General features: G+C 43.4%; 1 protein-coding gene across 3 annotated transcripts in view; it reads right to left on the bottom strand.

Annotated features, from left to right (window-relative positions):
- Positions 1 to 736: 736 nt before the first annotated feature.
- LOC132367139 (transducin-like enhancer protein 1) overlaps positions 737 to 12344 on the bottom strand; it is an 87280-nt gene continuing 75672 nt past the window's right edge. For all 3 annotated transcript variants that reach the window (XM_059924970.1, XM_059924971.1, XM_059924969.1), the window contains 6 exons: positions 9342 to 9591; positions 7333 to 7580; positions 4034 to 4181; positions 2469 to 2619; positions 1471 to 1547; positions 737 to 1325 (listed from right to left, as the gene is read on the bottom strand). In XM_059924970.1, coding sequence (XP_059780953.1) covers positions 1218 to 1325; positions 1471 to 1547; positions 2469 to 2619; positions 4034 to 4181; positions 7333 to 7580; positions 9342 to 9591 — 982 coding nt within the window. In that variant the 3' untranslated portion in view covers positions 737 to 1217. The remainder of the gene's footprint in view (positions 1326 to 1470; positions 1548 to 2468; positions 2620 to 4033; positions 4182 to 7332; positions 7581 to 9341; positions 9592 to 12344) is intronic.

Genomic DNA, 12344 nt, shown 5'->3' on the forward strand with positions numbered 1-12344 from the left:
CAGGAGGAACCATGCATGGCAACTTATTAAAAGCCCAGGGTTACAGGTTTCATCTAATCAAATTTAGTAAAAGCTTGTCCACAAAGATAAAGACCAGACTAATGACAGGGAGCCAGGGCTGTAGCTGCAGGGGAAAAGCCTTAATGAGAAGGATGAAGTGCTAGGTGTGGTTGGCTTAAGTCAATTAATATAATAGATCAAATAAGTATTAATGAGATAAAACCAGCAGGCATCCCACCTTTCTTTTACAGGTTAATGAACTCCACAGCTTTGTGGATGTCATCAGTCTTAACACTAAACCCAAGTCACCTCCCTTTCTTGAAATGTGCAGCTTGTGAAGGGAGAGACTATAGATTTGAAAATGCTAGGCTTTCCTAGAGAAAAGAATATTCTATCTCCCAGTGAATCACCAAGAAAAGGCAAAGCTTTAATTTGTGACCTCGAATCCCAACAGCATCCAAACAAAAGAATGAATCTTGGCAGTTATTTTTGCTTCCCAAATAAAATCGTCGTTAATAAACCTTCGGTTACTCATTATTCCTAGTCTTGACTTCCTGGTTAACTCAGAAGTGTTAATTAGGCTCTAGTGCAGTGGGAGTCCGTGACAAAATATATTTATAAAATAAGAAGTGCATTTTAAAACTTCCTCTACAAATGTTTGAACTTTGCTTATAGAACCCGCACCAATGATCCCAAAGCGTTGATGAAAACAATAAAGAAAGAGAAGGAAAACCACTTATTGGTACTAAAGCCTTTACTGTAATAAACCAAATATATTTACAATTTATACAAATGTTTAACCTTCAACAAAAATACAAAAAAACATTTCACAAGATGCAAAACGAGGAAACAAGTTCATTGGAGACACCAGTGCTCTACCAAGGACAGACAGGAGGGTAACGGCAAGGAACAGAAAGGTAATCTCGGCAGGTCTCACAGAAAGAAAAGGATGGACTCTGCCCGGGTCAGCGGGCTCCATTCCTCAAGCCCACAACCCTCACCCCTCTGTCCACTTTGCCTCGGTGCTCCATTTGGTCTAGGTAGGTAGGTGACCTTCTGCTGATGTGCTCACTGCCTCCTCTTTGTAGACGCAAAGTAGTTTTGTGTCAAGGTTTGGAAACAGGTTTCTGTGTTTTTAAAGTTACAACTTTTCTATTTCTACAAATTCAAAACATTTTGGCCCAATTCAACTATAAACGTTAAACCACATAATGTTTTCAGTAGATGACTTCATAGACTGTAGCCTTCTTGTCCCCTGAGCCAGTGACTATGTACTTATCGTCCACAGAGATGTCACAGCTGAGCACGGATGAGGACTCTTTGGACTGGAAGAGAAAACAATGGACATGTGTTTAATGTGAAACAGAGATGCTCAGGGCCCTGCTCCCAACAAGGCACCTTCACTTCGGGCGTCATCAGCAATGCTGTGGTCCAACGGTCTGTCATTCTATGTAAGGAGCACGGACTTACCTGGAATATACTAGCTCCATAGGGGGTCCGCCAAGCATTGAGGAGGTTATCTTTTCCAGTACTCACAAACCATTTACCTAGAATTAGCAAAGGAACATGTGGTTGTGGCTTAACTAGATTAAAATTCCTGCTATACTATTAGCTACTTGGGCTTAATCAAACTCAGAGCATTTTTAATCATGAGCTATCATGTCCAAGGGGTTGGGCCATGACATGAGTAGACACAGCAGGTTTTAAATCTGGGCTCCACTGTGAACCATCTGTGATCTTGGGTTTAATCAAAGCGGTGGCAGGAACCATGTCAGTCCCATTAGCCGCCGGATACATGACAGGTAGCTTCACACCAAGCATGCAGTGGGTCCTCGAATAGTCAATCAATGAAGTTGTCTTCTGTTAGCTTCCTCATGATAAAATGGGACTAGGAAGGATTAAATGACGAATCTAAGTAAAATGGCAGACAGCACATATGGCACACAGAATGGTCAATATGTGATAGCTATTCATCCATCCATCCATCCATCCATCTCGTGAATAAATATCTGACTCCCCATGAACTTCTTCCCTCATTATCCTCACTGCAGAGTGTAACGGTCTGGGTGCAGCTAAATGTTCCCTTCTCTGCCCATGGGCTCCTCATCCCAGTCAGTCCATAGCAATCTCCTCTGCTCCTGCCTCATTTTTCTATAAACTCCCACCAACCCCTCTCAGAGTGGCAACTAACTGCCCCCACCCACACCCCTGACGCTCCCCACTGAAGACAAACATGTGTCAAAACCTTGTATTAGGCAATGTTATCACCTGCTGACTTTTCCCAACTCAGGGAAACAGACCAAAACAGACATCCCTAGACTCTGAGGGACATTTTAAGACAATAGAATTACTGCATCCAGCTGCTCGGAGAACAACATTTTTTCCAGATATCATCTCCACTATATTCTTTAGAAGTATTTTCCATTTAGGCCATCAACATTCCCCGGTTTCCTTTCAGTTGAACTCACCACAATAAGCAAATTTCAGGGATAGCACACAGCTCTCGTGGAGATGCAGCTGGTACTTGTCAGGTTTGTTCACGTGGAGAACTTCCACGTTGCTGCTCTCCATGCCCACGGCCAGCCACTCCCCAGTTGGGCAATAACCAAGGGAGAATATCTACAAGAAGCAGAAGAGGCTCACTGAGTATTCTGCCCAACAGACTCAGGAAGTGAACAGACAACAAGAAAAGGGGAAAACCCAGCAAGAACAGGAGGAGGTAATAAGCAAAGGCCAAGTCTACAGGACAACCATGCCAACCCAGAAAAGTCAAGTGTTAAAGACCTTTATGAAACAATTGGAAAAAAAATAAGAACAACTGCAACACTTATGGCATGGGTGATAAAATCAAGAAATTATTCTTAATAATAACGGTATTCTGTGTGTTGTTTGAAAGGGCTCCTTGTCTTTTACAGATACTAACTGAAATACTTATGGATGAAATGATATAACGTCTGGGATTTACTTTAAAATAATCCAGTGTTTGGGGGCAGGGAGGACAGATGAGATAAGACTGGTCATGTGTTAGTAACTGTTGAAGCTGGGTGATGGGCATATGTGGTTTATCATATAATTCTCTGTACTTTCATATATGCTTGAACATTCTCCGTTCTCATATATTGAATATATTTGATATTTTCCATAAGAAGTTTAAAAAAGGGGCAGACCAAAAATAGGATCCTACCCATAACGGGAACAGGGCTGGAAGGGAACAGGGAAGACTATAAGAAACTCAACAAAATTTTGACAGGGACATGAAATTTAGTTGCATGTACAGTTGTTTTCCATTTCTGTCCTATTTTTCTGACTGGAATTATTAAAGAAAAAAAAGTAAGTAAATGAGTCACGATAAAAAGAACAATTCCACCATCAACAGAAAGCACTTAAAATGGCACGCACTATCTTTCCCCAAACAGGCCTCGATTCAGACACTTGACATCTAAATAAGCTCCACAATCCACAAAGTTGCCATTTTTATATCATTTCAAAACTCCATAAATCGAGTCAGCCATGAGTCCAATGTCTAAGGGATGAGTAATAAAATGGGCATCCACTGAGATACCGCTGTATTTTTTAAGCTCCCTGATTTAAGCAAAATGAATCAACTTGTAGAGCTGTTATGATTTTTCTCTACTCCTTGTGATATCCCTGCATATTTTTCAAGGTCTATTTATATGTGAATAAAATCATTTCTCACCCCCACATTAGACGGTGAGAAGATGGACAACAGATCAGACCCTGTATGTTCTTCATGGCACAAATTCCTGAAACGAACTCATATACAAATAAAACAACTAACACGTCTTAACCTACAGCATTTTAAAAACCAGTCTAAGTGTTTCAGGGTAATTTGTGTGTGTGTGTGTGTGTGTGTGTGTGTGTGTGTGTGTGTGTGTGTTTGTATCTCAAATTAAAGCCCGGTCTGTTTGTCTAGCTACTACTCTTGGGGGCGGGAGGGAGGTGGGGAGGTGTGGGGAGGGCGTGCGCCACACACAGAGCACTGCGTGGGTTCCGGGGAGGGACAAGCCTGCACCTGGGAGGTGAAGTCGTGCTGCTGCAGCTGCCGCCCTTCGCGCAGGTCCCAGGACCGGACCGTGTTGTCCAAGCCGCCCGTCCAGAGCTTGGTGCCATCGTTAGAAATGTCAATACAGCTGGCCCCATCTGTGTGGCCCTGGAATTGCCTGATAAAACAAACCAGATTGAATAATGATTTCCTGCCAGAGCTCAAGGTAAACACTGTTGTGTTGTTAGTTTTGGACTCGCTGTGCGTGTGTCATCTCCTCGGTCTGCTGATGTGCAAGATCAAACCAACCTTCCCCCCGAGGAGGAGAGGAAACGGCACCTGCAGACTTTCTTTTCCTTTTTTCATGATCCAAGTGCTGAAGAAATGGAATGCCGTTTTAGGTCACCACACAGGAGAAGTTAAATACGCTCCTATATCTATTCTTACAAATCTGTCTGGAAGGTAAAATTCCTCCCAGGTCTGGAAAAGTGTTTAAGTGTGAAAGTGGGAAAAAAAAAGACAAACACACAAAATCCCAAGTGTATTCCTTAAAGAAAGAAGCAGGCTTGGCCTATAACTGTGCGGGCCTGAATCACCACATCACCAGCTCAGGGCCCAGGAGCACTTCCATTTCCATGAGTGAGTAACACCGCAATGCCCTTCGTGCCAACAAAGCATGAGCTCATGTATTTACTCAGCCTCGCTTTTTCTATTCGAAAGAGCCCCACGTTAGGAAATCTGGACTCCTGGAGACAAAGGGGCATGCCGGCCTCCTGACTCAGAGGTGCGGGGCAGAGACAGAGCTGATTGCTGACTGACCCCTGGGCACGGTCCTGCCCTCAAATCTGAGCACAAGACTGTTGTTCTCTTCAAGGGGAACCTCGTGCCTCAGTCAAAAACCACCACCAGAGAACAGACTTGTGGTTGCCAAGGGTGGGGGGGCGGGGAGGGATGGACTGGGAGTTTGGGGTTAGCAGATGCAAACTATTACATTTAGAATGGAAAAACAACAAGGTCCTACTGTCTAGCACAGGGAACTCTATCCAAACTCCTGGGATAAACCATAATGGAAAAGAATATAAAAAAAAGAATGTGTCACTTTGCTGTACAGCAGAAACTAGCACAACACTGTAAATCAACTATACTTCAAAAAACAAACAAACAAGAAACAAAGAACCACCACCAAGGACAACCAGCCAACAGGGGTTTGCTGAGTGTGATGCTCTGCCAGGCCCCAGGCAGGGCTTGCCGAGGGGAGGTTGACGTAAGCCACCACAGGGCTGGTGGTATGGGGGTCGTGGACCTGGTTTTGCAGGCCAAGAGGGAGCTGGCAGGGGAGTGATCGGAACAGGTGAGAAGTGTTCCGAGGTCCGATCAGGATGGCGAACGAGGCAGAATCCATGAGAGAACTGCTTGGAAATTTCAACACCCGGAGAAAAGTTTCCACCGCCTCCCCTTCCTATTACCTTATTATTCCCGCAGAGCTCCCAACTTTAAAGCTGAGCTTGGAGGAAAAGACAAGAGTACCACTGTTGCCCTGAATTCTGAGACAAGATGTGAACCATCACTCCAAAATCTCTTCCCTGAAAACTACTCAGAACTTCCATCCTGGTCCTCTCCCCCATGTACCCCAACTCTCTGCCTCAAATGTCCCAGCCTGCATCCAAGGCTTTCCCACTGGTCGGGAGCAGTCCTGCCCCACCTTTCCAAAGTGCTGCTTTTCTGTCCTCAAACAGCTCGTGAAACCCAGGGACCTCCTCTTCATTTCATCCTCTGAATTTTTTTTTACCTCTGAAACTCATGAAATACTTTGACTTCTTGAAAACAACTGTGTTTCTCTGCTGACCTAAGCTCTTGGTGGGGGCTCCTCCATCCCTCCGTCCACTTATCTCAGTGCTACCCTCAGGTCAGGCTCCTAGAATGCAGATCCTAGGGTTGTTCAGAACGTGCTGGGTCACAGCAGATACAAAGATATTCAGCAGACTCCGTACTGCCCTGTCACACAGAGTGGCCGCTAGCCATGTGTGGCCTGTCCAAACTGAGAGAGAGGGAGATGTGTGAAGCAGGCCAACATATCCAACAGGTACTTACTCCCTGGGGGCCGGCACAGAGCAGGGGTTCAGAACATACAAGAGGGCAGAGTGCCTGGGCCCCATTACAGCTCCTCCACAATAATATCAGGATAACAGCAGTGCAGAAGCGACAAGGATTAAAGAGATGAATATTTGAAAAGCACTTCGAATGAATATTTTGGGAGAGCTATTTATTAAGTTTAAAAAAAGAAAAAAGCAGAAAGAAAAGAAAAAACAGCCAACGCTTGCTAGGCTGAAAGTTTGAAGGGGCTGTTGGCCCTGGCTCCGTTTGTTCACTTTGCTCATTCTGAGCTGCCCGGAGAGTGACAAGAAAAATAACTGCCACACTCTCACCCACACACAGGGACAGAGCCTGGTTCGGTGACCCTTAGTGGATTTCTACAGAAACGGCTGAAGAAAGAGTGAGCTGCTATAATGAATTCCACAGCCCGTCCCATCCCTCTAGCTCTGGGCCTGGAAGCATGGGAGGAGTCCTGCTAAGTAACCTACAAGACTAAAAATGCACCATGAACAGTGTTTCTGAGTGAAGGCGAACTGTGACACGAAAGGGCGAAACACAGGCCCGTTCTGCCGTAGATGTTTAACTAGTTCTTCCTTTTCTAAAGACTTTTCTCTAACATCCCTGATGTGAGCACTGACTCAGCCAGAGGGAGTGAGCTGGCCAGAGCCGAGGAGGGACACAAAGGTGGCAGATTCCAAGCAGCTGGGCTCAAACTGGGTTTCCTGGGTGAAATGACCCCTGGACAGAGCTTATTTAGTTATTAAGAAACACAGCTACTTTAAAACCATTTTGTGGGTGAAATTCGTGGAATCTCCTCTTCTAATGTCCTTTTGCTGATTTTCTGTCATCCTTTATCAGCTGGCTCCTGTGCGCACATACGAGGTTCTAGGCAAAGCCAAAAACATCTAGTATTGAGGACCTTTTGTACCTCCATCTAATCCATGGTATGCTGCCCCTTGGCAAAAGCCAGGAATGTTTTTTAAACAAATCTGGCATGTGTATGTGGCTGAAGAATGGGAACATTAGGGAGGTAAATATGAAGCCTGGGTGACACCCAAGCATGGCCGCAAGACCGTAAGCCCTCTGAGGGCAGTGATACGGTACTGACACCCAGATCCAAGCCTGGCACGTGTGGGCTGAGCTCGGGGGCAGGCAGAGAAGCAGGGGTAACAGGGGGCCTTCTGACCCACGTACTCAAGCAGGGAAGCCCCACTCAGGAAGCCACCCCTGCTCACCTCACCAGCGTCTGGTTGTGCAGGTCCCACACGGCGATGTTGCCGTCGCTGCAGCATGAGAAGCAGACCTTGGAGTCGGGGCTGATGGCCAAGGCGTAGCAGGCGGGGGCCGAGGATGTCAGCTCTGCCTTGATGCGCGGGGTGGGAGCCGCCAGGTCCCAAATGGACAGGGTACTGGCTTCCCCTCCCACTATGAGGGTGCAGCCATCAGGGAGCAATTTGCAGGAACGGATGTAGTTATCCCTGTTCTGTGAAATAAACATAATTCAATTGTTAGAATGCATGACCAAGCAGTGACAATGCCATGTTCTCTAACTGCTGTCTCGGTTGTTGACTTAAAAAGTGGTATTTCATGGACACTACCAAAGCAAGCGTTCTGTAGTAAAGATCAGGATCTGATGGCCACTGGCTCCTTCGAAGTCGTAAACAAAGCAAACTCACAGGATTGCTCGGCATGTGTGAAGGCTTAGATATAACTGCCACCGAAGCCCAATTTCCTGCTGAGTAGACGGAACTGAGATGATCAGTGGATGTAAGGTAAGGGGACACGTACTTCTTCACAAAGAAACCACTTCTCACAGCTAGTTTATAAATCTTTGACCTCATCACCCTCTGTTATTTACTATTTGGAAACTGCAGACACACTGCCTATGCTTTGGTTTTCATTACTCTTAAGTTTCTGCCTAAGGCTTGTACTACTGTGTCTTCATTAGCCAAATGGATCCTTGTCTGAGACTTTAACACAGCTGCTTCCTCAAGTTGTAACATGGCTGCTGTGATATTTAAGCCTCTCAATCCAAAGACCCAAAAAATGAATAAAAGGCATCTCTCCATCAAAACCAACACATTAGAAAAGGGAGGTGGGACCTAAAATGACCCCCGCCCTCTCCAACAAAGAAATAACTGCTATCCTTTGACCCAAACAGATACAGTCAGAGTCTTTACTATGCTTTAACCATGGCCTATTGTTCAAAGATTAGAGAAACTTTAAGCAGTGTAATTTCAAAAAAGATGATGAGTGTTACAAAACTCTCCTACCATTGGGTTGCCAAAAAGCTTGTCTGGGTTTTTCCATAAGATGTTTAAGTATGTTTCCCTATGTTTAACTTTCATTAATGCATATATTTTTAAGTTATTTGATTGCAAAAAAAAAAAAACCAAGAACTAGCCCAAAGAGCCTTTTCGTCTCAAAAACACAGTCAGTCTTCATTTTGGAAACACCCGCTCGGGAATCCTTGCCATTTGCCAGGCAGGCAGCAGGTAAAGTGTACCATATGCCAAAGCAAAGTGCAGGCAGACACCCTACAGGGGCAGGGCGGCCTATAGTCCACTTAAGGCCAATGGTACGTGGTGTGTAAATCCTGTGGTTACTGTGTAGAGAACATGTCCTGACGTATTCTATGATCCTGGAAAATGCAACATGGTATTGGTGGGGGGGAGGGGGGGGTAGAGTAGATGCCTTGGGGAAGCATTCCCACCACCCCCGTTCTGCTGAAGGCTGCCCTGATTTCTTGCAGTGTGATCTAGTAACTCGTTCCTAAAGTTAAGGTCATAAAACGCAGCCAGGTCTCCCTGAAAACACAGACCCTGTTCAGAATGGTTTTATGCCACGTTATCAAATGTTTACTCTTCAATATTTATCCAAAGGCTGTAGGGAAATTAAAAGTCGAGGGGAGTGCAGGGCTCAGAGTCCAAGCCTAGCTGCACTCCATCCATTAAACGGGAAACCCCCTTCTGAATACACATTCAAACAAGGACTGCTTCTGTAAACTACTGTTAAAATATTTTTGAAGAGAAATCCATCAACTCTGGGATTTAACCACTGAAATGGCAACAAATGAAACCTTCAGGCTGAGGGGAGAGAGTGGGGAGAGCTAAATAGCTAACACAGGAAACAGAATGGGCTTCCATTTCCTCATAATGGGAATAAAACCCAGGCCCCGACAGCGATTTCCTTATTGAGTCTCCAGGAGGAAATTACCCTTGTGCACCAGCTCCTTCTCACTCACCAGACAGTCGAGCTGAGAGACAGGGCTCTTGTTGCCAGGGTGGCTGATGTCCCAGACCTTGACGCAGCCCTTCCCACCCGTGTACACGTGTCGCGTGGGGTTGCTGATGGTCACCGCGCACACCACCTCCCCGTGGTTCAGGGTGTTGATCTGGCGAGCGTGTCGGGGAATGCCGGGGCCAATGAGGGCGTCCGGGGGGAAGGGGACAGGCTGCATCTGACCGTCTGCAGTAACGTGGAAGGAGTATGCGCTTTTGGGGAGGGGTTGATTAGGGAGAAGAGAGAAGAACGGGAGAGGAGACAGAAAAAACATTTATCATAAAGCAATTGGTCCTTACCGCAGCACGCTTCTATGAGAAAAACAAAGCCAAGATTCTTGCCATGACTTCCTTTTGAAATCAATATAAGTTGAAGTGTTTACTGATGAAACAAATGAAATAAATAACAGCCAAAGTCTAGGGTGTTAAAAAAAGATATATATTAAATGCTTTTTAAAAAACTTTTTAAAATTTTTAAACTGTGCTCTTCTTTCCATAAGGCATTCCTTCAAATCCTGTTAAAAAACATTACATGTACTTCCAAACTAATATAAAATACTTCCTTCTTGTACCTTGTATAATTGTATGATTCCTTAGTATAATTTAAAATGATAATTTTTGATGCTTAAGATGAAGCCCTTGAGAGCTCATAATGATTACACATGGTAAACCGTGTATTTCAACATCAACAAACAAAAACAGCTTTCTAAACATCCCAGTTTAAGGCTTGGACTTAAACTCTCTTTTGCATAATTAACAGAAAATAATAAAGAGATTCTCTTACATCAAATGGCTTTGTGACAAGACTTCAAGTTTCCTCCTCAACAACCTCCCTGTCTACTTTGGCCACAAAGCCCAGTTTTATCGAAGGCAGCAAAGCTTTCAACTAAAAGACTACTCTTCCCAGCTTTGCTCTAGCCAGGTATGCCCATGTGCTGACCGACGAGATGTAGGCAGAAGCTGCTGGGTGGCACTTAGTTCATAACTTGAAAGAAAGGGGACCCTGAGGGACATGGAAACTATCTGTAATTTCCATTCAATTTTGCTGTGAACCTAAAATTGTTCTAAAAAATAAGTTTATTAATTAAAAAAAAGAAAAAGAATTTAAAAAGAGGGAGGGGAGAGTGCCTTCCTTCTTCTCTTCCTCCTTCTTGCTACCTGAACTATGAGCAAGATGACTGGAGCTCCAGCAGCGTTTTTGGGCCGCAAGGTGACTCTGAAGATGGAACTCAATTGCTGAGGGGGACAGAACAGAAAGATAGAATGCAGAGGTCCTGGTGACACTGTGAGACCTGGGGCTGTATCACTGGGGCTGTGATACCTGCCCTGGGCTACTGACAGCCAGTATCTTTTATGGAACAGAGAAATAAACTTCTATGTTACTTAAGCTATTATTTTCTTCCCTGTTAAATACAAACAAACCTAATCCTAGTGCACACTTCTGTTTCTACACCAAAATCTTAAAGCATATTTTTTCTCTAACAATCTAATTATTTAAACTCCAAGCACTCATATACTACAGATACTAGAAAGCACGCACAAAGAAAAGACCCTGTAGAGGATGGAAGATATAGGAGTGCTAACATTTCCTACCCACATCTGAACTAGGCACTTTGAAGACCACTGCTTTCACTTTCTTCTTATCCAAAGCATCACTCGGTGATCTAGAAGTTCAACATTAAACCTTTTCTATAGGTCTGCATACATAAACAATAAATGAAGTACGTAGGGTTTCCTCCCTCCCATAACCTTCTGGAATAAGTCTGGGCCCTTTCTGGAATTTATCATCGGCACCTTGCAGTCCTTTTACAGATCCTAAAGACCTTGGGTATTAATACAGAACTTAAATTTTCATTTTAATGCTAACTCAAATTTTGAAAAATAACTAAGCATGCACAAAACTTAAAATTGATAGAAGATATCAGGTTTCTACCTGCCTGCACATAAAACCACATACTTCCTTAGCTTGAAAATAAAATACATGCTATTATTTTCCTTCTATAAAAACAAAATATCAAATATATGAAAAGATTTTTAAAAGAACTTCCCCTTCTCCCTGACCAAAGGACACAATTTTAGATATGTTATCTCCTGGCAAACTGGTTCCAGTAACTAATCTTATATGGCTATTTGGCCCAAATCCTTAACATTACTCTTAATTTGAATGACTGAGTATACATAATGGAAACCACAAAGAATGTCCTAGAAAATGAATATGTATATAAGACAACTACAGCTCAAAGCCCTTATGTCACCAAACCACTAAATCTCCTATTTTTTCATACTGAAGTATATTTGATGTACAACATTATATAGTTAGAGGCATATAATACAGTGATTCACAACTTTTAAAGGTTGTGAGTTTATAGTTATTATAAAATAATACTCATTATTATTTTATAATAAAATATATTTTATAATTATAAAATATAATATACTCATAATATAATACCATTTATAGTTATTATAAAATACTGGCTATATTCCTTGTACAATATATCCTTGCAGATCATTTTATATATAATCATTTGTACCTCTTAATCCCCTACCCCTACTTATCCCTCTCCCTCTTCCCTCTCCACACTGGTAACCACTAGTTTGTTCTCTACTCTGTGAGTCTGTTTCTTTTTTGTTATTATATCTCCTATTTTTAGCTCACAGTATCCTTTAGTGTCCTTAGTAGTGTACCAAGCCCACATGGTATTTCAATACATGCACATTACACTTAATTGAACCTATGCCATTTATTATAGGATATTTGGAGTTGGAATCAAATAGCATTGTATTATTGCCCTTGAAGATGAGACCACAAGAACTGGGGTTTAAGTCTATTCACATTCTAAATTATGTGACCCAGATACCAGGCACCACGACCTGGGTCTGAAAATAACAAATGAACAGTGGTAAACGTGGGGGAGAGAACTTGCCTCTTAAAGCTTTCTGTGCTGTGAGGAAAATGGCAGATG

The sequence above is a fragment of the Balaenoptera ricei genome, chromosome 6, assembly GCF_028023285.1.
Source record: "Balaenoptera ricei isolate mBalRic1 chromosome 6, mBalRic1.hap2, whole genome shotgun sequence".
Taxonomy (NCBI): Eukaryota; Metazoa; Chordata; class Mammalia; order Artiodactyla; family Balaenopteridae; genus Balaenoptera; species Balaenoptera ricei.